The 26878-nt window shown below is 34.7% G+C and overlaps 1 protein-coding gene across 10 annotated transcripts in view; it reads left to right on the top strand.

The window, feature by feature from the left end:
- NBEAL1 (neurobeachin like 1) overlaps positions 1-25629 on the top strand; it is a 175606-nt gene extending 149977 nt beyond the window's left edge. For 6 of the 10 annotated variants that reach the window (XM_082631518.1, XM_082631513.1, XM_082631519.1 and 3 more), the window contains 11 exons: positions 2321-2438; positions 3726-3823; positions 6677-6793; positions 9247-9336; positions 11460-11569; positions 12010-12182; positions 13462-13556; positions 16847-16963; positions 17327-17488; positions 18131-18279; positions 20215-20509. In XM_082631518.1, coding sequence (XP_082487644.1) covers positions 2321-2438; positions 3726-3823; positions 6677-6793; positions 9247-9336; positions 11460-11569; positions 12010-12182; positions 13462-13556; positions 16847-16963; positions 17327-17488; positions 18131-18279; positions 20215-20488 — 1503 coding nt within the window. In that variant the 3' untranslated portion in view covers positions 20489-20509. Of the gene's footprint in view, positions 1-2320; positions 2439-3725; positions 3824-6676; positions 6794-9246; positions 9337-11459; positions 11570-12009; positions 12183-13461; positions 13557-16846; positions 16964-17326; positions 17489-18130; positions 18280-20214; positions 20510-23284 lie in introns of those variants that run through there. The other 4 variants (XM_082631521.1, XM_082631520.1, XM_082631522.1 and 1 more) reach the window with 1 other exon arrangement.
- The last annotated feature ends 1249 nt before the right edge of the window (positions 25630-26878 follow it).

The following is a 26878-nucleotide window of genomic DNA, read 5'->3' as shown; positions in this document are numbered from 1 at the left end:
ACTTTTCTCCCTCTCCCTGTAGTCTCAGGATATCTCCTCTTCATGTGGTCTCTCTAACTGATTAGCCAGACTTCTTACCTGGCAGCTCAAGGCCCCCCAAGAATACAAAAGTGGAAGCTTCTACACTTTCTTGAGGCCTAAGGCTGTGAACTGTCAGAGTATCACTTCTGCCTTCTTGTCATGGTTAAATAGTAACAGGATCAGTGCAGATTCCAGAGGAAAGAAAGTAAACTCCATCTCTTAATGGTTGGAGTGAGAAAGAATTTGCAGCTATCTTTAATCCACCATACACAGGCTGCCCTCTGGCCACGAAGTATTTAGATTCCTTCTACATGCAAAATGTACATACTTCCTCTCAAGACCTTCCCAAAGTCTCAGCTCATTAAGGCAGGGTTCTGCAGACTTTTTCCATAAAGGACCAGCTAGTAAATATTTTCATTGGCTGTAAACTTAGTCTGTGTTGAAATTCTGCCATTGTAGTGCAAAAGAAAATGGAGGTATTTCTGTGTTCTGCTAATCTACAAATCTGGCTGCTAGTAAGGTTTGGCCCACAAACAGTAGTTTGCTGATCCTTGCATAAAGGCATGAGGCCTGAAGTCCAGAATCTTATTAGTCATCTAAATCAAATCCATGTGTGGATGAAACTACTCCAGTGTCTCCTCTTGTATCTGAAGACTGAAGTAAGGAGACAAGTTATCTGCCCCCCATGTAACAGTGGTGTAACAAGGACAGGAAAACTATAATAGACACTAACATTCAAAAGGAAGCGAGAAAACAGAGGCACCTAGCCTCTTGTTTATAACAATTGAGAATTCCAGCAGGGACATGCTCTCAGTTACTTTACTAGGGCCCAGTGCTATTCCCTGATATTGGTTAAACAGAGGCACCTAGCCTCTTGTTTATAACAATTCAGAATTCCAGCAGGGACATGCTCTCAGTTACTTAACTAGGGCCCAGTACTATTCCCTGATATTGGTTCTCCATGGATCTTTTTGTTCTACCCTTAGGCTCTTGGCTTTTCACTCTTAGTCATTCTTTTCCATAAAAACTAAAACAAAAAACATTGTTTACAAGAGTATCTTTGCAAGCCTCTTTCCTAACCGTGATAAGCTGGAAGCCAAAGTCTCTTTTATTTTTTGAACAGTTTTTAACTTTTTCAGCTTGAATTAATGCAATTTCTTTTAAAATGTTATGGGTTTCTTATGCATCAACTCTGTTGGGCAAAAACCATTCCACATTACTTTATGAGATAGTTCATTATCTCCTTTGGGCTGAGTGGGAGGCTACAATGGGAAATGTTCTTAAGGTTAAGATGCTCTATTGTCTAGTTGAGTGGGTCTGTGACACACAACCTAAAATCTTTGAGATCTCAGCAGATTGTTTGTTAGCCACACTCTTGATCTAAACTTTTGCCCAAGGCCATATTTTACTGGAAACCTTCTGATTTAAGCATTAACTTAGGCCATGTCTCACTTTGAGAGTCTTTGCTTTCTAGTAATCCTGGAAATAAGAAATAATTTTTGTGCCCAGCAAGACCCAACTCCTTTATATACTTTTAAAATTATGCTTAAGACCCAAACAGTTCATTTTTAAAACTCATTCTTGCTCCTCCCACACATAATCACAGGCAGCTAAAAGAAGCCAATTATCATTTAAAAACATTCTGCCTGGAAATCTCTACCCCCAGATCCAAGAGTTCATTAGGTACCCTTTCTATCTTTCATGTAACGAAAACATGAGTTCCCTTTTCTCCTGTCTCCAATAACAATTTTCTTACGGTCTTTCAACTCCTCACTAACAGGCTCCGGGTTCTTTAAGCCTCTGCCTGCCACCAAGTTCACCTCTTAGTTGGCGGTATGGGGGTGTGTGGAGGGAGTGATTTTTCAGCTATCTTCAATACACCCCAGTGCGGTTTCCTTGTTTCCTTGAATTGAATTTCTGGACTATTTCAGTGGAATTTTCACAAGAAAGCTGTATTCCACAGCTATCATTAATTTTTTTTTTGTTCTTATTTGGGCTATAAGAAGATTTGTTATTTTCTTTACCCATTAGTTAGGAGATGTATATGTAGTAAATATTAATAAATATGTCTACATTTTACTAGATAGAATATAGTCAACTTGGTTCAGTGTTTAAAATGATTTTGAGATAATTTTATTTACAATGATAAGATTTGTGTGTGGAAATGCATAAAATGCTCTTATTTTTTTTAACAGTATTTTATTTATTAAAATGCTCTTATTTTTTTTTAAAGGACCTATCATTATGTTGTAGTTGGAAGGTATCTCTATATTAATTGCTAAATTTGTTTTTTTTCTAGGAGTCTGAATATGTTTCTGCTCATCTTCATGAATGGATAGATCTGATTTTTGGCTATAAACAGAGGGGGCCAGCTGCAGTGGAGGCACTCAATGTTTTCTATTACTGTAGTTATGAAGGTATAAGCCTATACTTTTTCTCTTTCATTATGTTAATAAAAAATATTATTTAATATGTGTTTATACGTGGTGTTTTTGGCATAACTATTTAACACAAGAAAGACTACATTTAAAAAATAGTTTTAGTTATCTTTTCTATTTGAAAGGCTGCTGCTTTTTAAAAAAATAGTAGTTAAAATGTCAATTATTGGTGGCATAAAAGATTTTGATCTCTGGCCATATGTGTCCTATTCAGTTGGGTCTGAATATTCTGTATTAAATTGTTAGCAGACATTAAATAAGACTTTTTAGAATTAAAATAACAATTCTGGGCTTCCCTGGTGGCACAGTGGTTGAGAGTCTGCCTGCTGATGCAGGGGACACGGGTTCGTGCCCCGGTCCAGGAAGATCCCACATGCCGTGGAGTTGCTGGGCCCGTGAGCCATGGCCGCTGGGCCTGCAAGTCCGGAGCCTGTGCTCCGCAACGGGAGGGGCCGCAGCAGTGAGAGGCCCGCGTACCGCAAAAACAAAAGAAAACAAAACAAATTCTTCTTCCAATGATAGTCAGGTGACATTATTCTAATGTTTAGCTCTGGATCAAGAACATTTTTGAAGGCTTTGAAAGGCTTAAGAAGGAGATCTTTCCTAATCCTTCCATAGAGCTAATAGTTCTAAAGATTATGAATAGTGTGAAGTTTTATGAATTTGAGCAGAACCCACATGACTTTTGGTAAATAGACAAGCATGTTTTTACCTTGCTGTATTCATTTGATAACAGTTTTGTAGGAAGGTAGTATAGCATGGTGGTTAGGAGCATAGACTTTGAAATCAGACTTTACCTAGTTTGGTCAATTACTAGCTATGTAACAATAGGGATTAAGTATGGCTGGTATAATCAGTTAGCCAGAATATCACCTTGCCCAACTTTTGTTAGATAAACTAATTTATAGCAGTATTTTTGTGTGGTTATTACACTTGTTTCAGCTTAACTATTGTGAAGAAAGCAATCAGGTGTACTATGAGTATAGTGTGCATTTTTATAAGAGAAACTTTTATAGACAACCAGTTAACTTTTGTTTAAAATATTTTAGTTCTAAACAGTGGGTGGAATTTATTTTTGTACATATTTAATATCTGAAGCTTTACTGGTTTTTTAAAAATTATCTCTTTACAGTAGTTTTATAAATTGATGAATGGAATAATATTTTGTTGAAAATATACTAATCAGTCTCTGATATGTTAAACAGTTGTGTGGCTTGCTGATTTGTTTTCGCTCTATAGTGAATTGACTACTTCTCTTGGTTTTAGGAGCTGTGGATCTGGATGCCTTAACAGATGAGAAGGAAAGAAAAGCCTTAGAAGGGATGATTAACAATTTTGGGCAAACACCTTGTCAACTGTTAAAGGTAAAGCATAAAAGTTATTGATTACTGAAGTCCAGAATTTAATTGCTAAGGAATAGTACTACCAGTATTTTCAAGGTTTTTAATGATTTAAAACCTTATTTCAGGGCTTCCCTGGTGGCGCAGTGGTTGAGAGTCCGCCTGCTGATGCAGGGGACACGGGTTCATGCCCCGGTCCGGGAAGATCCCACATGCCGCAGAGCGGCTAGGCCCATGAGCTGTGGCCGCTGAGCCTGCGCGTCCGGAGCCTGTGCTCCGCAACAGGAGAGGCCACAACAATGAGAGGCCCGCGTACCGCAATAAAAACCAAAAAACAAAAACCTTATTTCAGTATTATCTAGAATTTGGAAAAAATTATACTGTCACTTTAAAAATAAATAGATTTAAATGATTGTTCCTTTTTATTTATTTATTTATTTATTTATTTTTGGCTGTGTTGGGTCTTCGTTTCTGTGCGAGGGCTTTCTCTAGCTGCGGCAAGCGGGGGCCACTCTTCATCGCAGTGCGCGGGCCTTTCACTGTCGCGGCCTCTTGTTGCGGGGCACAGGCTTCAGACGCGCAGGCTCAGTAGTTGTGGCTCACGGGCCTAGTTGCTCCGCGGCATGTGGGATCTTCCCAGACCAGGGCTTGAACCCGTGTCCCCTGCATTGGCAGGCAGATTCTCAACCACTGCGCCACCAGGGAAGCCCATGATTGTTCCTATTTTAAATATCAAAATATTGCAGTCAAAATCCACATATTCAGTCAATTCATCTTAAGTCACAAAGGATTAATATTTACTCAGAAAGCCAATCACATTTATTTTGTTGTTTCTGGGAAAGGAAAAGTTGAGGCCCCTGTCAGGTGAGCTATTACTCCCTCCTTTATTAAATGGAGAAGTAGCTCTAACTGAATACCAGTTAGGTTATACTATTAAAGCTGTTCTAATACTGGGACTCATTGCATGTATAAGACTTTTAGTAGCTGACATCTGCTCCCAAAGGGTTCTTATCATCCAGAGCCCAAACCCAGTCCTAAAAATCAAATTGCAGAATATATAAAATCGAAGTATAAATATCACTGTATTTCTTTTCCCATCCTAGTATCTGAAGTTAAATTATTGTCTTCCTGATTGCATACAGCTTTGGATTCATAGAAGTTAATCCAATATTAGCTTGCAAAGACGTCTTGATCTTTGTTAGTATATGAATTTGGAAATGAGGAATACATAATAATATACCATTTATTAAGTTGATACTTTCCTATGCAAGCACTGTGCTAAGTGATTTACCTAACTTCACAGTAAATATTCAATCATCCTTACTTTTTACATGATGAAGCCGTATTTCATAGAAATTAATACCTCGCCTACAACACCTTAGAAAAATCAAATACTTTTTTCCAACTTTATACAACTAGAATGTGACTGGGACAGAATTTGGATGCATGATCATCTAACTCCAAATCCTTTCTTCCATGCCATGTTTCCTCTGAATTAATAGCTGTAAGCCCCCTTTTTGAACTTGTAGATCATTTTTCCATTCTTATGGGCTGTTATTTATATCCTAATTATGACACTTCCACCTTAGTTAGTTGTATATTTATCCATTTGCCTCACTATATTATAAAATGTTAAAGGCGGCAACTTATTTTAAATCATTTTTGTATCTTTCTTGCATATAATTTGTGGGCAGTAAGTATTTGTTGAACTGAAATCTCCACAGCTATAACAGCAACAGTATATCTAAACTCTGGCTTATAGATGAACTTCTGTTAATTTAGCTATCAGACCAAGATTTATAATTGTTACTATTCCTTAGCAACAGTTTGGATCCTCCAACATTGATTTTTACAGAATATTCATATTTGAAATCAATCTTTATTCCTTACCTGCTGATAGTCAGAAGGCAAAAGTAACAGAATAAAACACAACACTTCATTGGACTTTGAAATAGATTCTATAATATTTTTGCAGCAGCTTTACTTTTTTTTTTTATAAGGGCAGTGCTAATTAGTTTTTAAGATAAAAAAATGACATAAAAATCAGCTTTTGATTTCAAATAAAGTGAATACTACTCACATGGATAATTCAGAGATAAATATTGAATTAGAGCTGTCAAATCTGTTTCCCATAATCTAATATTTTGCAATGGAGATAGAATCCTCTTTAGCTGGTTTTCTATTTTGCATTTTAACTGTGGCATTGGAATATTAATTTGACTTGTAATTTTCTTCTCATTTAAAAAGTTGATAATATCTTTTGTTTCTGGCATTAAAGGTAAGGAATAATAATAACTTATTTGAAAAGCAATGCAGTAATATCTATAATTTGATTCTGAGAATATTGACATTCAAGTCTTATTTCAGGAATTAAAGATTCACCCATATTATAAATTTTGACTTTTGAATAATGTATTTAATTTTACCAAACATATACATAAGCATGTACCATATTTATGATACTTTTCTATGTGTTGAAAATCCAAACATGAATGTGACTTATTTTCTGACTTTAAGGTACCTGTTGTCTAGTTGGGAAAGACCATAACCCACTATATGTAATCCAACATAGAAAGAAATAAGTACTAAATAAAATACTAAATAATGTAGTGTGCTGAGAAAAATAATAGAATAGTTAATTCTGACTTAGAGATTCAAGGGACAGATCAGTACGAAAAAGTTTAAAGTAGAAGTAGGGTTTCTCTAGGAATGAAGAGGGCCCGAACTCTGCCAAGGAAATGGAGCAAAAGCCAGGAGTTGTCAATAGTGCATGGTATGTAATCCATCATAGCTAGAGTCTGGTATGTATGAAGGAATATAGTGAGAGATGTTTTAATGTAATTATGGAATCCTTTTTTTCTTAATTTTTTTTTGAAGGAACCACACCCTTCTAGATTATCAGCAGAGGAAGCAGTGCAGAAGCAAACCAAAATAGACACTTCAACCTTTAACTTATTTCAACACCTCCCGGAACTCAAGTCATTTTTTATAGAGGTAATATCCAACTTGATAATATCAAAGGATTTTCTCTGTGATTTCTGTACACTTCATTGTTCCTTTTGTTCTTTAATGGAGAGGGTGGATTTTAATACTTAATCCAAAATAGTAAATAATACTTCAGTAATATGTTCTTAGATTTTTTAAAACAACCTTGTTGAAAGCTTTTGTTTGCTGCTATAATGTTTGTTTTGGCTTTCTTTCTTCCAACCTCACGTTCTCCCAAAGGAAACATAAAGAGGAAGAATAATTTGATTTAAATTGCTTTTTGTGTCAGTTGAGATGATATGTAGAGGAAGTCTAAAATAACTTTTAATTACAATGTCTACTCATATACAAAATATGGCCCATGAGTCAGATTGTTAATTGATGATGTCAGAAGGAATAGTCAAGTGGAGCAAGATAGATAGTTAATGCTGTTCTTGAAAGAGTATCTTCAAATTCACATGTTTAAATATACATATTGAATTACAGTTGATTCTTGAACAACACAGGTTTGAACAGTGTGGGTCCACTTATACATGGATTTTTTTTCAATAGTAAATACTACAGTACTACATAATCTGGGATTGGTTGAATTTGTGGGTGCAGAACTGCAGATAAGGAGGAAGCGCAGATACAGAGGGCTGACTATAAATTATATAATAATGCATGGAGGGTTGGTGTCCCAAACTCCCGAGTTGTTCAAGGGTCAGCTGTTCTTTGAATAGTTCAGAATGTGAATATGAAATGCATTACTACCTATAAATTTGGTTAGGACAGATAATATTAACTCTTCTGGAAGAATACAAAATGATAAAAAGTTACTAAGAATAGATTGGAGATGTGCATAGAACAAGGAGTAACTCTCATGCCATACAGCAAAGGGTAGTAAATGTTTTCTTAAAGGGCCAGATCATAAATATTTTGGACTTTGTACCTACATATCATTTGAAGGTGCTTAATTCTTCCAGTAATGAAATGTGGCAACATGATTTTGTCTCCCAGGGAAGCTCATTAGACACTCACCTCTGCCTAGCGCATTCCAAAATTCTAGACTCCCAAAAGAAAAGCCTGTATTCAGACGATCGTTTGCACAAATAGTCTAGGCATAGTGAGCCACGTGTATTATTGAAGACAAGTTCTATATCAGTGTAGGATGTCTTTGCCTGCCAAGTTCCCTGATGCCAGCCAATGGCCAACCTTGCAAGCAGCCTTTCTAAGGAGAGCAGTCTCAGTCCTGCTATGTTAACTTTTGGCTACACATAGGGCAACCCACAAAACCCTATTTGACCCCTAAACTGATGGACATGTAATAAGATATTTATTATGTAATGCTGATAAAAGTATTTTCATCATATCTGATCATTTGTGGCATTGTTTTTTATAGTGCAATACATTCTGAGTTCTGTCTGCAGATGCAGTGGCATTTGCCCCTCTCTGCACCCACCCCAAGTCACGGGGTAGCTTTCCTCAGGGCCAGTGTCTGGAGTAGGATAAAGAACACAATAGATATCCTTGGGTACCAATAATTGTTAATTCCTTTTCATCATCATACAAGAAGGTGTTTCCCACTCATTCATATGAAAAGAGAAGGCCTCTTTTATGTCTCTTCCTAGGTGTTAAAATGGTGAAGAAAATTGACGTAGCAGTGAAAGCAAGGGGCTTATTAAATGGATTTCTTCAGATACCATTTCCATTTATGCTTGTTTAAATGTCAGTTGTCTTCTCTTGATTAATTCACAGTATGAAGAGAAAAGATATGCATTAACTTCATGTGGTCATACATCATTATTTAGTTCATATAAAGCTCTTAGAAAAGCACCTGGCACGTCGTATGTACCCACTAATGTTAGGTTATAATTTATCTAATAAATGTTAGGTGTAATTTAGGAACTATTGTCACATCAAAAAACTTATTTCAAATCGTTTTTCTCTTTCACACTGTAATAAGATAATGGATGTTTTCTGAGGACTGTCTTTATTTTCTGGTCCTTTGTTGTAGCTTTCAGGAAGGGCCTCAGGTAATGGAATAGATCTATTTTTTGAAAGTTAAACCCAAAAGGAAAATTCCATAAAATATAACTAGTTTTCCCATTTCACTTAATTTGAGAAATGTTTTCTTACATGGTCTGTATTTTCTAATTTATATTCATGTCAGTACGGCATGGGAAAAGGAAAGGTTTTAAATCACTGGCTGTTTTAAATGGTTGACACTCCTTGAAATCTACATCCTTGATTAACAGCAGCATAGTGGAATACAAGAGGTGATGGGTTTCAGAACTTTCAAGTCTGCCATTCAAACATGGTATATAATTCCTTTCCTATATTTAAAATTAAGTGATGATATGTTTTGGTAGAGTACAAGGCTATATCTCAGGGTTTATCTTTAAAGAAATGAAGTTTTCAATAATTTGTACCTAATAAAGATAGTAGAACCAGCCACTAAACCTCTGTCCTTTATTTTATAGGGAATTAGTGATGGTATTCCACTCATAAAGGCCATTGTCCCCAAAAATCAGTCTCGTTCTTTTATTTCACAAGGCAGTCCTGAGTTACTGGTAAGTTGATTTATACCTTTTCACACTGCCATGTCTATATCCATTACAACTTATGAAAAAAATTGAGAAAATAAAATTTTTTTAAAGTCTTTTTTAAAAGCATAGGTAAGGGAATTCCCTGGAGGTCCAGTGGTTAGGGCTCCACACTTCCACTGCAGGGGGCCTGAGTTCGATCCCTGGTAGCCTGGTGGGGGAACGAAGATCCCACATGCTGCACAGCATGGCCAAAAAAAAAACAAAGAGAAAATTTTTAAATAGAATTAATTTGACCAAGTATAAAAATGTATCTTTTAGGGGCTTCCCTGGTGGCGCAGTGGTTGAGAGTCCGCCTGCCGATGCAGGGGACAGGGGTTCGTGCCCCGGTCCGGGAAGATCCCACATGCCGTGAAGCGGCTGGGCCCATGGGCCATGGCCGCTGAGCCTGCGTGTCCTGAGCCTGTGCTCCGCAACGGGAGAGGCCGCAACAGTGAGAGGCCCGCATACTGCAAAACAAAACAAAACAAAATGTATCTTTTATTTACAGAGCTTTTAAGTATTTCTGTAATCCTTTTTTTTTTTTAATTAAATTTTTTTATATATGGTTGCATTGGGTCTTGATGGCTGTGTGTGGGCTTTCTCTAGTTGCAGTGAGCGGGGGCTACTCTTCGTTGTGGTGCACAGGCTTCTCATTGTGGTGGCTTCTCTTGTTGCGGAGCACGGGCTCTAGGTGTGCAGGCTTCAGTAGTTGTGGCACGTGGGCTCAGTAGTTGTGACGCACGGGCTTAGTTGCTCCGCAGCATGTAGGATCTTCCTGGACCAGGGCTCAAACCCATGTCCCCTTCATCGGCAGGTGGATTCTTAACCACTGCGCCACCAGGGAAGTCCTAGTTCTGTAATTCTAAAATTTATTTGGAATAATAAATATGTGAAAATACCAGGAAATTTTGTACAAGAAAATTGTGATGTAACTTCTTACTAGATGTTAAAATTTATCATAAACAGTGAGAATAATAAAAATGAGGTAAAGGTCTGTCCACATGCAGGACATATTATTGAGTACTTGAATTTCGTCATTTAATCCACCTAACAATCCTGTGAAATAGGCACAATTATTATTACCCTTCTACAGATGAGGAATTAAAACTCAGAAGTAACTTGCTCAAAGTCACAGAGCTAGCAAACAAGGGACCCTGGCAAATGGACCAAACCTAGGTCTGTCTTATTCTAATTCTGTCACTTAGAAATGATAAAAATTGAGCATAGCACAGTGAATAGTAGAGATTCCAGAGTTAAACCTATTTTTCTAATTATCCTTATTGTGTGTTTGCTTAGAAAAAACATCTAGAAAGATATACAAAAATAATAAGTCCTTTTTTTTTTTTTTTTTTTTTTTTTTGCGGTACGTGGGCCTCTCTCACTGTTGTGGCTTCTCCTGTTGCAGAGCACAGGCTCCAGACACGCAGGCTCAGCGGCCATGGCTCACGGGCCCAGCCGCTCCGTGGCATGTGGGATCTTCCCAGACCAGGGCACGAACCCATGTCCCCTGCATCGGCAGGCGGACTCTCAACCACTGCGCCACCAGGGAAGCCCGATAATAAGTACTTTTGAGTGGCAGAATTCTTGTGATTTTTCAGTTTTAATACCTGTATATTTTTAAGTTATCTGAATTTGTTTTTGGTAATCTGTTAACTTTTATCAAGGGAGAATAAAACTTTCCATTTTTTAATGCAAATATTCACTATTACTGTCCCTAATAAAGGGAGACCTTCTTAATAATTCTTCATAAGATCTACTTTTGATTTATGTTCTAAATGATAAGTATCTTATTTTTATGGTAAGACTTGATCCTTAATTTCTTCTGACTGCCAACTAATAGATGCTAGTAAACTTTGAGAAATTTTGAGGAAAATGATCTTATACTAAAGAAAGATACGTTAGGGCAGCTTTCCTTGTAGTAGGATAACAATGAGCTTTTTAACCATTTGAATTATTTTAAGACTTTCTTAATGAGTCTCATGTTTTAAATACACAATCCCACACTATTCCCTAAGTGACAGATGCTAACATCATGTGAGCATTTGGTTATTCTATGTCACTTTCTTTAATTTTCATTTAATGTTTGTCTTCATGTGTTTCTTTTCCAGATAACAGTAAGCATGAACTATGTTATTGGAACCCATGGATGGCTGCCTTATGACAGAAACATTTCTAATTACTTTACATTCATCAGGGATCAAACTGTGACAAATCCAAAGTAAGTAAGTGAGCATTTAAAGCAAAACAGGTACAGCTAGTACCTTATTGCCAGGAAAAGCAAATAGATTAAACTTTCCAACTTCCAGTTTTCCTGATCCTGGCATACCCTTATCTTGTCCGCTTTGAGGCTGTTTACAGAATTGACAGTCTTACTAAATTGGCTTTGAAAGTCAAGATTTAAATCTTTTCCACACCTTCACCAATCTCAACTTCTTTACACTTAACCCTTGAGACTATTTTGTTACATGTATTTTTGTTTAATGAATAATATAAGATTAATGTAGTATATGAATGTATTTATCACTTATTAATAGACATTTCGAAATGAACAGTTGAACAGACTTATTTTTTATTTCTTTTTGGAGCGATTAAAAGAATAGTTGATATCAGTCTCAGTGATCTTTTAAAGAAGAGTCTAATATTTAATTGTGTTTACAGAACTCAGCGTAGTATGAATGGACCTTTTGCTCCAGGGCTGGAGATCACTTCTAAGCTATTTATAGTATCACATGATGCGAAGTTGCTTTTTAGTGCTGGACACTGGGATAATAGCATTCAAGTGATGTCACTTACAAAAGGCAAAATTGTTTCACACAATATCAGACATATGGGTAAGCATTAACTTTTTTTCCCTGTAAAAAATTTTTTCTGTTTTTTTCCTAACCATAATAATACATACTCCTTATAAAAAGCATAAATTTTACCTTTGAAGCTAAGTGAACTTTTTGATAGAGTTGTGTTATGAATATTACATTCTTTCTTTAAGAGTGTCTAATGTATTTTGGTTATACTAAGCACCATATAAATTAAATACAGCTTCATAGTATCTGAAAGATGCTAGGCTAAGTCTGAAAAAATTGGTTGCTAGAATAAGAATTTTATGAAAAAATGGTAAAAAAAAATCTATCATAGTTGAATAAGAAATCAACTGTCCTATTCTTTAGTAGTAAAGCATGAGAGGTAAAATTGTTGAATATACTTTAACCAGGTGCTTCCTTTTTTTTTTTAACCTTTATCTATCTATCTATCTATCTACATATTTATTTTGGGCTGTGTTGGGTCTTAGTTGCAGCACATGGGATCTTTTGTTGCAGCACGCGGGCTCTTCATTGTGGCGTGCAGGCTTCTCTCTAGTTGTGGCGCGTGGGCTCTCTAGTTGCTGCGCATGGGCTTAGTTGCCCCGCGGCATGTGGTATCCTAGTTCCCCGATCAGGGATCGAACCGAGGTCCCCAACATTGGAAGGCGGATTCTTAACCACTGGACCACCAGGGAAGTCCCTAACCTGGTGTTTTTAGTGTCTCAGTCTTTTCAATATAAGAATAAAACATTGAGTAAATGTTTTCCTAATAAACCCGTTAGGGAAGGGGAATGGAGTCTGTTAGTAATTCTGTGCCAGTGACTCCCAAGGTGTCACTTAGCTCAGGTTTTTACAGTTTAGGAAAAACGTATTTTATATTGTGAATTTACAGTGTAATATGTACCGTTTTGGCTATGGACACATATTCTGTAGGATTGCAGTTCCAGGGGGAATAGAAGGTGAATGGGGATGAGAGAGTAAGGGAGCAGAGAAGCATATCAAAATTAAGTGGGGATCCATTTAAAAGCTACCTAATCTCCTGCCAAGGTTTTTGACAGGCATTCTCTTGCCTCATGTCTACTCTTCACCGTCAAAGAAGGGTGGCCTCAAAGAAAGCTCTCCTACATGATTTTAGTGCTGCTCCTTTTTTATGTCAGTCTTTCCCAGTGCTTTTCCAATGCCATTCCTACATTTCTCCCTGCTAGAACAAACTAATTTAGTAATAGTTTGAACATGACCTAAAATTGCCCTTATGATTCTGTTCCAGCCAAACTATGCCATTTCATTTTTTTTACATTCCTTTTTGTTACAGATATTGTGACTTGTTTAGCTACAGATTACTGTGGAATACATTTGATTTCTGGTTCCAGAGATACTACATGTATGGTATGGCAGATAACCCAACAGGTAGTCACTCATTTAAATACTCTTGGTTTAGATCAGAGATTCACCATGGGAATACTATTGAGATGTTCTAATAGAATAGTGAATTTTTCTCTTACATTGAATGATTATTTGAGCTCCTTTGCCTCCTTTTATCCCTCATTCTGTTCTGTCTTAATCACCACTTTTTTCCCTAGGTTTATTGTCTGATTCATGACCTTATATTACCTTCCAAAGATAGCTCCTTATTAACTTCTTCTAGGAAAACACTTATTTTTCTTGTCTTTGTTAGCATGATAATATTCCTATTTTCCTTTCAGGTGGAACTACTAGAAATTATAGATTTAGAATTTTCATCAACCTTATTGTGTACTCTCATGATAATGTTGGTGCAAGGAAGTGTCTTTTTTCTTTATGGCTTCTGGATTTTCTACCTTGCTTAGAAAAGTAAACAGGCGTTTTCTTACTCCAAGTTTATAAAAATATTATCTAAAATAGTTCTTGTAATACTTTTCTTGTTTTATTTTTTAAAATTTCAATCTTTAACCATTTCTATATTTTATAATACAGAATATTTAATATTAGATATATAATTATGTAAAAAGTCATTTATGCCAGCATAAACGATAACCCACTAAATTGGATCTTTTTCTGTATTCCCCGTTCTTTTACATTTATCTATTTCTGTGTCAACACCAAAATGTTTTTACTTTAGTAGTTTAATATTTGGTAAGGCAAATCCCCTCTCACTGTGTTTCCTTTATTAACCACAGCTATTCTTATATGAATATTTATTCTTCTTTATGAACTTTAAAAATATTTTAACTATATCCTCCTCAGAAAGCTTCATTTTAGTCTTAATGAAATCATATTTAATTTATTTATTTATTTGGTATGGAGTGACATGTTTATGGTTATTCCTATCCAAAAATAGGAAATGTCTTTCCATATTTGTTTCAGGTCTTTTTTCAATGTCCTTTGATAATATTTTTTAATAATTTTTTTCCATTTAGATCCTGTACTTTGTTACATTTACTTTTAATTATCCTATTTTTATGACTGTTTCAGTGGGATTTTTAAATCATTTTTATTTGTAACTGACTATTGCTAGTAAAAAAAAAAGCTATTGATTTCTATACAGTTGTCTTATATCTAATCAGTTTACCAAATCCTCTTATCTAGCTCTCATAATTATTAGTATTTCTTGGATTTTCTGAAAACAAGGTAGATATAAATTAATGTGTTCTGAAAATAATAGTGATTTTCTTTATCTTTTCCAATATACTAATTATTTCATTTTCTTACCCTCTTACATTATTAGCAAATATAATAAAGCAAGAAAATTATAGTGAGCCTCCGTGTCTTATGTCTGATTTTGATGAAATTACCTTCACTATTGTGCCATCTGGTATACTGTTTGCTGTTAGGTTTCACTAGGTTTTTTAAAATTTATTTTATTTCAGTAGTTAACTTCCTTCCTTTTTTTTTTTTTTTGGTAGGCTTTTAGTTTTAATAAAATTTCAATTTACAGAAAAGATACAAAGGTAGCACATTTTTGCCATTTGTCTTAGCATTCTCTCCCAGTCTTTTTCTCAGTATCTTTTTTTTCTGAATATTTTAAAAGTTGGAAACTCTATGTTCCTTTACCCATAAACACTTCAGTGTGTATTTTCTAAGAACAAAGACCTTCTTATACATAGCCACAGTACAGTTATCAAAACTGAAATACTTAACATTTATACAATACCGTTATCTAATCCATAGTCCAGGTTCTAATTTTGTCAATAGTCTTAATAATGTTTTTTACAGCTATTTTTCCCAGTTTCTCTTCCTTTTTTAATTTATAGTTTTACTTTTTTCTTAATGTAATGTATTATGTTGACACTTCCTAGCTTTGAACCATCCTTGAATTTCTATAATAAACCCATATAATTCATGAGGTATAGTTATATTTAATTGCAGGATTTTATTTGCTAGTACTTTAGTTATTTCTTTACTTATAAGTGAAATAAATCTGTTTTTATTTTGTCTTTGCATGTTTAGTATTAAGATATGCAACCTTTATAAAATGAATTTGAGTCCATCTTCCTCTGTAACTTGAATTGATTAAATAATATAGGAATTACTTAATATTTAAAAATTAGATAGAGTGGACTAAGCACTCAGACTGATACTCTTTGAGGAAGGCAAATGTAACCCAAGTAATAGAGTGTCAGGGAGAATTCATTTACATTGTATAATGCTCATAGAAGGTTTGGGCATTTATCTATGATAATCATAAACCAAATACCATGGAAACTACTCAAACATTCTATCATTATATATCATAGAAAATACTGTATCAAACAAAGCACACTTAAAACAGATGAAGGAAACAAGTGCAGAGAGATTCCCTGCAATAAATTGTGCTATTAGAAGAACATAATAAGAATATCATTCAATAAAATAGGACCTCAAAGGTGAAATTATAAACTAGCATAATAAGATGAAAAGGGAGGTTGCAGATAATCAAGCTGAGACTAAAACCAATACCATTACAATTATAAATAAACCCAATGCAGAAGCATCAAGGAACAAATTTGATGTGACTGAAAATCAAATTATTAGCATGGAAGAAAGATTTAAAGTAAAGTGAATAGAAATGAAAAAACAGGGCTTCCCTGGTGGCGCGGTGGTTGAGAGTCCGCCTGCCGATGCAGGAGACGCGAGTTCGTGCCCCGGTCTGGGAAGATCCCACATGCCATGGAGCGGCTGGGCCCGTGAGCCATGGCCGCTGAGCCTGCGCATCCGGAGCCTGTGCTCCGCAACGGGAGAGGCCACAACAGTGAGAGGCCCGCATACCACACAAAAAAAAAAAAAAAAAAAAAGAAAAAAAAAAAGGATGAAAGCAATTAGAAAAAGAATGATAGCTATAGAAATCAAAGACAAGTCAGCATAAAGATAATTGATGTCCTTGAAATAAGGACTCCAATAAATGAAAAAAAGAAAGTATTCAGAGATGTAATAGAAGAAGTTTCTTTCAAGTAAAGGAAGAATAATTCTGTAGATGAAAAGGGTAAATAATATACCTGTTAAAACTAATCCAAAGCAATCAACTTTGAAACTCTTCAGATTAAGTTTTTGAGCTTGAAAAGATTGAGAATAATTTGAGAATCCAAGGAGAAACCCAAGAATGAGTACTTGTATGAGTAGACTTAGTGGTAAGAACTAGTTGCAATGTCAGTTTGTGATTAGACAGTTTAAATACAGTATAAACCTTTTTAAAGAAAATAGCGTACAAGAAAATTACCTTTGCTTTTCTATTTTTATATTAGGGAGGTGTTCCTGTGGGCCTAGCATCTAAACCGTTTCAGATTCTGTACGGACACACTGATGAGGTATTGAGTGTTGGCATCAGCACTGAGCTAGACATGGCAGTGTCAGGATCAAGGGTAAGATTTCACCTTTAAAAATACTGATTTCTTTATACAAATTCAGAGGCAATATTTATATTTAATTTTTTTTCTAGAAGAATTGGTAAAAGCATAGAAATTTTATACTGTGTTTGTCTTGAACTTTGCTAAAGTAGAAAAATACAGAAAAAAAGAGACTAGATTCTATTTGGGGATTTTACTGGTCTTAGTAGTTAAGGCTTGAAATTTCAAGATTGGTATTTTTCCTAAGGTATACATGTGTCCTTGGTAGAATAATCATTTTCTTAGTTCCTTTACCATATTTCTTTCTCTTGCTCAGTTTCTTTTTTTCTTTTTTGTTCTTCTTTTCTTTTCTCATTTTCTAATATTTTCTGTGTGTAGGATGGCACTGTGATTATACATACCATTCAGAAAGGTCAGTATATGCGGACTTTACGACCACCTTGTGAGAGTTCTCTGCTCTTGACCATTCCCAATTTGGCTATATCTCGGGAAGGACATACTGTCATCTACTCCAGCATTGAAGAAAGTACCACCCTCAAGGTATATAACAGTTTCATGCAGTAGGGCTAGACTATCTATAAGCTTGTCTTCTCCTTCCCACATTGTGTACATATGAGGAGGCATTCTGAAGAAGGAAAGAACACCGTATTTTGAAAAGGATGTTTTCCTTTCATCATTCAATTTGTTCATTCCCTATCACAATATTAGCCTCATGTTTCATTTTGTTTTAGGGCTTTCTGTAGCCCTATATGACTTCAAAAATAATTTCTGATTATGTGGGACTTCATAAGCTTAGGTGGAAATTACAACTGAATTAAATTCTTTTTGCACAAGACAGGGTATAAATAAACTGTGAATTTTATATGTTTATTTCCTTTCGGTGATAAAGCCTTTTAAAAAATTAAGAGAACTTTTTTAGTTTTAAGAATGTGGGTTTTGTTGGATGAGATTTTTAATTCTTTTGGAGGGGTGAGATTTTTAATTCTACTAAAGAAGAGGAGTACTTGTTTAATATTTATTTACTTAGCAATCTGATTGAAATCACTTTAACAATATTGTCTACCTACTTTCTCTTTAAGTATAACCATTTGTTTATTCCAAAATTTTAAACCCAGTCATCATTCTGTGATAGTCATAGTCTTAATTTGAGATCATTAAATTTTCTTCAACTAATCTTTGCAGGATAAGAATGCATTGCATTTGTTTTCTGTAAATGGCAAGTATCTACGGTCTCAAGTCCTGAAGGAACAAGTATCAGATATATGTGTAATTGGAGAGCACATTGTCATGGGCAGCTTACAAGGATTCCTGTCCATAAGAGATCTCCACAGGTAAATAATAAGAATTATTAAAGTATCACTTAGGAAAAGATGGTAGTATTTTCAGCCCAGAGAGAGTAAAATCTGTAATCTAAGATTTCTAATCTTTCTGTTTATCATTTATTATGAACATGTCTTTTTTGGCAACTATGAAAAAAATTGGGGAAGATGAATTATTTCTGGGTTGGTAAATGAAATATAGATGTACATTTTAAAAATGCAGAAAATTTTATGTTGTGTACATTTTACCACAATTAAAACAGTTTTTTTTAAATAGCCAGAAAAATTTTTTTTCATAGTGCCAAGCCTGGATTATGCCTGGATTATGGATTTGGAAATTTGTACAATTATAGTTTGAATTTCTAGAAACTAAAGTTACATTTAAAAAAATTTTTTTAATTGTGCTAAAATAAATTATTTTTAAGGCTAGCATATCTGTTCATGATTTTGTATGTCTGTGTTTAAAATTGGTGAGGAGTCTTTTGTTATTTCACCCAGTGAAGGAAAAGATGTTTGAAAAATGGATATGTTTTTAAGTTTGGTATTCTTCATTTTTACCAACTTATATATACGAAGCACTGTTATTCCCTGCATGCCCAAATACATTCTTTTCTTCTCATTTAAAAAACTTACTGTGACATATTTATACTCCTCAAAGTATCTTGGCCCCTCCCAAAGCCCTTTTTTTCTGAATCATTTCCTGATCCAGAGTGTTCTCTTGTTACATTCATATCAGAATCACTTCTGTACCAACATCACTTCCCTGTTTTTGTATTTTCCTTCTCATTTTTGTCATTCTTTCTCATGTGGTAGAGCACTGAGGCCACATTTCAGTAACGTCTTTCCAACATTTTGTATTACAACCCTAATCTTAGGGTATTGTGAGGAGAATCCCAAATTAGAAAAAACTTAATGGAATCTTTTAGCAGGTTAGTCTAGACCATAGTAGTATGTACATCCTAAGATTCTTCATTCTCTAATCATAAAAGCTGTGAGCAAAACGAAATTGAGCTATTTGTAATAAGGTGGATAGACCTAGAGTCTGTCATACAGAGTGAAGTAAGTCAGAAAGAGAAAGACAAATACCGTATGCTAACACATATATATGGAATTTAAGAAAAAAAAATGTCATGAAGAACCTAGGGGTAAAACAGGAATAAAGACACAGACCTACTTGAGAATGGACTTGAGGATATGGGGAGGGAGAAGGGTAAGCTGTGACAAAGCGAGAGAGAGAGGCATGGACATATATACACTACCAAACGTAAGGTAGATAGCTAGTGGGAAGCAGCCGCAGAGCACAGGGAGATCAGCTCGGTGCTTTGTGACCGCCTGGAGGGGTGGGATAGGGAGGGTGGGAGGGAGGGAGACGCAAGAGGGAAGGGATATGGGAACAGATGTATATGTATAACTGATTCACTTTGTTATAAAGCAGAAACTAACACACCATTGTGAAGCAATTATACTCCAATAAAGTTGTAAAAAAAAAAGAAAAAAAGCTGTGAGCATTTTTCATAATGGGGTGTTATATTTTATATCATATTATATTTTAAAATATTTTATATTGTATATTACATCTTTTAAGACAAAGCAAATATACCAATTTTATTTAACTTATCCCCCACCAACACACACTTTTTGAGCTTTTGCCCTTTATCCAACTTTCGCTCATTAATCAACAAGGTGAAAATCATTTCGTGAGAGCACATATATATGGTTAGAAGGCAAACAGATGTTGGAAGTAGAAAAAAAAATCTATTAAGTATTTTAAGTAATGCTATAAATGTGGGCTTTTGTGTCACTCAGGTTTTCTGAACTTAAGTTCCCACATCTGTAAAATTAGAATGCAGAATTAGATGATCATTAAGTTATCTTCCAGGTATAAAATTCTGTGAATCCATTGTATATCCATGTAATTATGTGTGTGTGTTTTTTTATCTCTTCTAGTTTGAATCTCAGCATCAACCCATTAGCCATGCGCTCACCTATCCACTGTGTTTATGTAACCAAAGAATATAGCCATATTCTTGTAGGATTAGAAGATGGCAAATTGATTGTCGTGGGTGTTGGCAAGCCAGCTGAGGTAAAACCTAGCATCAAGAATTTAGTTTCCCGTACTGTTGGGGATTCCTTTGGTTCTTTATTCCAGCTGAATCAGAAGTCTCCATTATGGATAAACAAATTGAAAAACAAATTTGATTTTTCAAACTACAGTAAATGAAAGGGGATAAAGCTAGTATTCAAGAGTGATGTTTATATTATATTATTGAAATCACATATTTAACAGTTTATAACTCTATATGAAGAAGAAAGTTCTTTTATTCTGTTTTTCCAAATCTAGATCTTAGACCACATACTCGAATTTTTAATACATAAAAGCATTTATAAAAAATTAAATATAGACTCAAACAACAAAACTACTTACTTTATTATTATTATTTTGTTAATTTGCCCATGCTATGCAGCTTGCGGGATCTTAGTTCCCCGACCAGGGATCAAACCCGGGCCCAGGCAGTGAAAACACTGAGTCCTAACCACTGGACTGCCAGGGAATTCCCCAAACTATATACTTACTTTAATTTCAACAAATATTCAGCATGATTGTATGTCACTTGTACTTTTGTAAAAGCATCATTTTTTTTTAACTTGGAACTACAAATATCCCCATATAAATGTGCTAATTCTCAGTGAATTTCCTGTAGTTCCTATAAATTTATTTGCCAGTGGTTTATTAATTACTGAATATTCAGATATAAATGTAACACTGTTCTTAAGAAAACTTAGTGGCTATACTCCAAGTAATCTAGTGATTCTTCTAGAAAATTTATTTTGTTACATAGACTAATATTTAAGCATTATAAATTTTTATTGATATCATTGGTCTTTTCTGAGAAATCTAAAATATGACCTCTGTAGGGGTTATTTCAAGAGAAGACATTACTGAATAACATACTATCAGTAGTTATAATAAATCTATTACAGATCATAGGAACCTTTTTTAAAAATAAATATTTAAAGATTTTGTTAGTCCTTATACTCTTTTTCAGGATATTATTTTAACAAGAGAGGTCTTATTAAATTAAAGCGATTGGGACTTCCCTGGTGGTCCAGTGGTTAAGACTTCACCTTCCGGTGTAGGAGTGTGGGTTCGATCCCTGGTCGGGGAACTAAGATCCCATGTGCCTCCTGGCCAAAAAACAAAACATAAAACAGAAGCAATATTGTGACAAATTCAATAAAGACTTTTAAAAAATGGTCCACATCAAAAAATCTTAAAAAAGAAAAATTAAAGTGATTGCAGCAACATTTAGTTTCAGATGTAATGGTTCCCCAAATAATGTCAGCAAATCTGTATCTTGATATTTCACTTACATTTAAAGCATTTTAAGCTTTTTACATTCAGTAGTAGAGTTTCTTGATTAATATATTTCCCAAGTAAAGATTTCCCTTCTGTCCTCTGCTAATGTGATGATTACTTGAGAACTCTGCTTAGACATTACTCTCTGAGTATGTTTCACTTTCTGTAGTTTACTCAAGTGCCCTTAAATTTGCCTGCCCTCCAACTTAGGTAATTTGTTAAGTTTACAATTTTACTGAATTTTTAAAAAATGAAATGACATTATGTGCACACATTAAAAAAAATTGATTGGAAAAAAAATACCTAAGTAGCTTCATTTCATAGGCCTAAATCAGTGTTTTGTAATAATTACCAAATAAGTTTTTGGTCCTCATTGAAAGATTTATGTATAGTCTACAACACATAGAATTTGAATTGTATATAGATTTTGAATAAAAGTATTTTTTATCTATTTTATATCTTTGTAAAATACATTTTCCATTGGCTGAATTATGGATCTACTTTAGTAATAAATAATCTAATTGAGTACTCAGAATTTTGCATAATTATTAAATACAACTTTATGTGAACGTGTAGAAATTAAATAGATCAATAGTTATGAAAAGAGTTCTATTTCAACATCTATTTTTATCTAAAATATCAAAATCTTGATTAATGTATATTTTTAAATCATGTATCAGTTTTACATATTATACTGTCAGTATAAAATCCGTATTTATAAATTAGATGTTAAAGTGGAACTAGATTAATGGAAATAATGGTTTTGGAAATACATCTGGAAATGAAAATGCAAAGCAAACATGCCAAAGTGTCTTTGCCTGAGGCTTATCTTTTATCGCTCCAATAAATGGACCCTAGAAAAGTAACCATTAAAAAGGGAAGCAGATGAAGCACCATTAAAAAGTAGATTGCTCTTGGGAAAGTAATTCCATCCAACAAATCATACGGTTAGATTGAGAAGTGTTTCCCATGTGGAGTTTTGTTGCCCTATGTAGAAGTATAAGCACTTTTAGAGGGGCATTAACCTACTGATTCAATTAATTTTGATTAATAATTGTTATATGCTGAGAAGTGTGCTAGGTGATAAAAAATTTAATGGTGGAAAAATGTGATTCTTACCTTCAAAGAGCTTATGCTATTCTAATTTTCTAAATTACTTATCACGTTATTGTTAAAGATGTGTTTACATTCTTAGATCAAACTATTTAAAAGTTACTTTCTTTTCATCAAAATGTTATTTTACTTTCTTCTTATCATTGTGATTGTCATTAATAGTACTGCAAATATAAGAGGAGAAAATTCCCCAAAACTATGTGTCTTGTTGCCTGATTAAGTATAATTTGAGAAGATTATTTTAATGAAGTGAAATGTAGTTTTGTAAATATATAAAGTAAGGGAGTCTTGTAATTTTGATATAAGTGGCACATTTAATTTAAAAATTTGTATGTTGGTATTAGATCTTTCTCAACTAAAAGACAATCAATGAAGAAAAGCCTTTAATTATTATTAATTATCATTAAAATGTTAATGATTCTGCTAACAAAACCTATTTCTTGTACATTCTACAGAATCATTGTCTTGTATATCAATTTCATTTATTCTTTTTTTTTTCTTTCTTAATAACATCTCTTCTTCATTTTTCTGGATTACTTTAAACAGATGCGCTCAGGTCAGCTTTCTCGAAAATTGTGGGGATCTAGCAAGCGGCTCAGCCAGATTTCAGCTGGAGAAACTGAGTATAATCCTCAAGATTCCAAGTGATTGTTATTTCTTCCTTCTGTCATGGATAACTGAAATTTGATTTATTGCTTTGTCACTTTAATCTGTGACAGATTAAATGTGACATTAAATCACTTTAATGTCACATCTCTCAACTATCTTAAATGTTTCAGGGCTGTTATCCCTGAAAATCATTTAGGGATTACCAAAATTTGGTATCGTATGTGTATAAAATCATAGGTTATATTATTATTATCCACTAAAAAAATTTCTGGTTAACATCACTGAATCTATCTTATTAACTAATTCTTGGTCTACACTAAGATGAATTTGAGAAAATACATTTGATTAGATTTAGTAGTTTATTCCTAAAGATCATTATATCCATTTAAAAAAATAAACTTCTAAAAATAAAGAAGCTAAATTCAATTTGCTTATTCTAAACAGCAAAAGTTGAGGTATTTCTAATAAAAGAGTAGCAATAATGGGACAGTTGAGAGATATGGCTTTTAATACATTCTTTAGTTAATCATTCTCCTATTTACTGAATAAATCATCCTAAATACATCAATTTTATTTTGGAACTTCTGATTGGAGGTAATATTTTAAAAGCATCTGTTGCATACTTGGATTTTTAAAACTCAGTATAAATTACAGGTTTTCATGATAAGGTGAAAGCAAGACTTTTGAAACTGGTACATTGGCTCATCTCACTACTACTTAGCATAGTACTAATGAGAATTTATTGCAATGTATTATTATCCTTAAATAATAAATGTTGAGTAGGAGTAAGAGAAACTAGAGACACATTTTGTGGATATATTTCATTAGTAGTAGAGTTAAGGAAAAATGCTCATAATGATTTTGACAGCTGGGTCCTTTAAGTAGCATCTGCAGCTCAATTTATATGTGCCAAGTATGAAATTTTTGACTTTTTCTTTATTAAACACTGTGTTTTCCCCCAATAATTATTGGAGTTGGCAATGATACCCAAATATATTACATTTTTACTTATTTCATATGATTGATGAATGAACCAAAAAGATATGCATAACTTAAACTAGTCATTTGGATATAGTAATTTTTAAAAATACACATTTCTATTTCATGTTATGTATAACTTTCAGGATTACTTAATTTTATTATACATAGCTAGATGTTACATTGCTTTTAAACTAAAAGGCTGGTAGATTTATTTTGGAATTTAAAGAGATTGTTAAACTTTGTACTTTTATAAGGTCATATTTTGAGTTAGAAAGCTTTTACAACTACGAGTGTCCTTAATCTGAGATTCCACAGGTTGGGGGAATTTATGAATCCCTTAAAATTGTGTGGAAATTCTGTAAGCTGCATTTTTTTTTTTTTTTCAGGAATGAATGGTTGGGTGGCTTTATTAAAAGGGTCTGCGGAGTTTCCCTGGTGGCCTAGTGGTTGAGAGTCCACCTGCTGATGCAGGGGACACGGGTTCGTGCCCCGGTCCAGGAAGATCCCACATGCCGCAGAGCGGCTGGGCCCGTGAGCCATGGCCACCGAGCCTGCGCGTCCGGAGCCTGTGCTCTGCAACGGGAGAGGCCACGACAGTGAGAGGCCCGCGTACCGAAAAAAAAAAAAAAAAAGGGGTCTGCGATTGGGGGAAAAAAAGACTTTTTACAACAATACCTTTTAAAAATAATAATATTCTGGGCCTCCCTGGTGGCGCAGTGGTTGAGAGTCCGCCTGCCGATGCAGGGGATACGGGTTCGTGCCCCGGTCTGGGAGGATCCCATATGCCGCGGAGCGGCTGGGCCCGTGAGCCATGGTCGCTGGGCCTGCGCATCCGGAGCCTGTGCTCCGCAACGGGAGAGGCCACAACAGTGAGAGGCCCGCATACCGCAAAAAGAAAAAAAAAAAAAATAATAATAATAATAATATTCTTTTTTCTACAAATTATAGATTTCCTTATATCCAATTGTCTTCTCAATTGAATCTGAGAAATTTTTCCTTTGCAATCCTCTCCTGTTGCCCATGGTATCTAGTACCCTTTTCTTTATAATCGTATGACTGAGTACAAAATTTATGAGAAGTAAAGGATTTTGTTTAGGGAAACTTTTTGATAGATTTGATTGGCTTGTATTAGGACTTGTAAAAAGTTATAGAAGAATTTTCTTTCCAGTTATTTAAAATCCTCTGTTTTATGCAGTAAAAAACCGTTATGTTTTAGGTAAATCACACTGAAATAAACTGATGCAGCCAAGTGTAAAGTAGAACATATATGCAAATGTGAAGGTTTCCTTTTTTTTTTTTTTTTTTTTTTTTATTGCGGTACGCGGGCCTCTCACTGTCGTGGCCTCTCCCGTTGTGGAGCACAGGCTCCGGATGCGCAGGCTCAGCGGCCATGGCTCACGGGCCCAGCCGCTCCGCGGCATGTGGGATCTTCCTGGACCGGGGCACGAACCCGTGTCCCCTGCATCGGCAGGCGGACTCTCAACCACTGCGCCACCAGGGAAGCCCAAGGTTTCCTTTCTGAGGACTTCAGTAACTAGTGGTGAAAATGTCTCAAAACAAGTCAATAGAGATAATTATCATATATTAAGATTTATTTCTTCTGTTAGTTTTTTCTTTCTATTTTCATTTTTTATCTTATATATTTTAGGAAGTTTCAAGTCAAGAGAAACAAAATGATGGGGTTTTGGTATTTTAAATGTTGATTTTTAAAAAACTGTTTCTAAATCAAAACTTTGGAAATGTTTCTTTTGCCTATTTATCTAGAGATTTTGGTATAAGGATGTTTTTTATTTTTTATTATTTATTTTTGGCTGCATTGGGTCTTCGTTGCTGCAAGTGGGCTTTCTCTAGTTGTGACAAGCAGGGGCTACTCTTCGTTGCGGTGCAAGGGCTTCTCACTGCAGTGACTTCTCTTGTTGCAGAGCACGGGCTCTAGGCCCGCGGGCTTCAGTAGTTGTGGCTCACGGGCTCTAGAGCACAGGCTCAGTAGTTGTGGCTCACGGGCTTAGTTGCTCCGTGGCATGTGGGATCTTCCTGGACCCGGGCTCGAACACGTGTCCCCTGCATTGGCAGGCGCATTCTTAACCACTGCGCCACCAGGGAAGTCCCAGGATGTTTATTTTTAAGGTCACTTAATATTGGTTTTGGAAGTTATTTTGGATGATTATAAGTTACAAAAAAGTTTAACTTAGATTATTAGGGGAAAATTCCTAAATTTTTGGTATTTTACTTTGCTACTGTTTAGATGGAGGAGCTAAACAAGCAGTATTCATTTTATAGCACAAATATGAAGAAGCTTTTTTCACAGTAGATACTCTACCTAGAGTAATAATAGATGTTCAGAGCGATGGGATTAACCCTTATATAATATTTTCCAAAAAGTGAAAACCAAAAATGTAAAGTTTTGAGGAAAATCTTTGAGAATATTAGCAGCAGTCTAGAAGAATGGAACTTAAAGTTTATTAAATGAGCAAATATAGTAGTAGCATTGGCTGAATAATTCCTCTTTTAAACAGTTTAGACCACGGATTAAAAGTCACTAGATAAAAA

This window comes from Mesoplodon mirus (genome assembly GCF_964341445.2).
Source record: "Mesoplodon mirus genome assembly, chromosome: 8".
Taxonomy (NCBI): Eukaryota; Metazoa; Chordata; class Mammalia; order Artiodactyla; family Ziphiidae; genus Mesoplodon; species Mesoplodon mirus.
The sequence above is the reverse complement of the archived record's forward strand: the minus strand, read 5'-3'. Positions and strand labels throughout refer to the sequence as shown.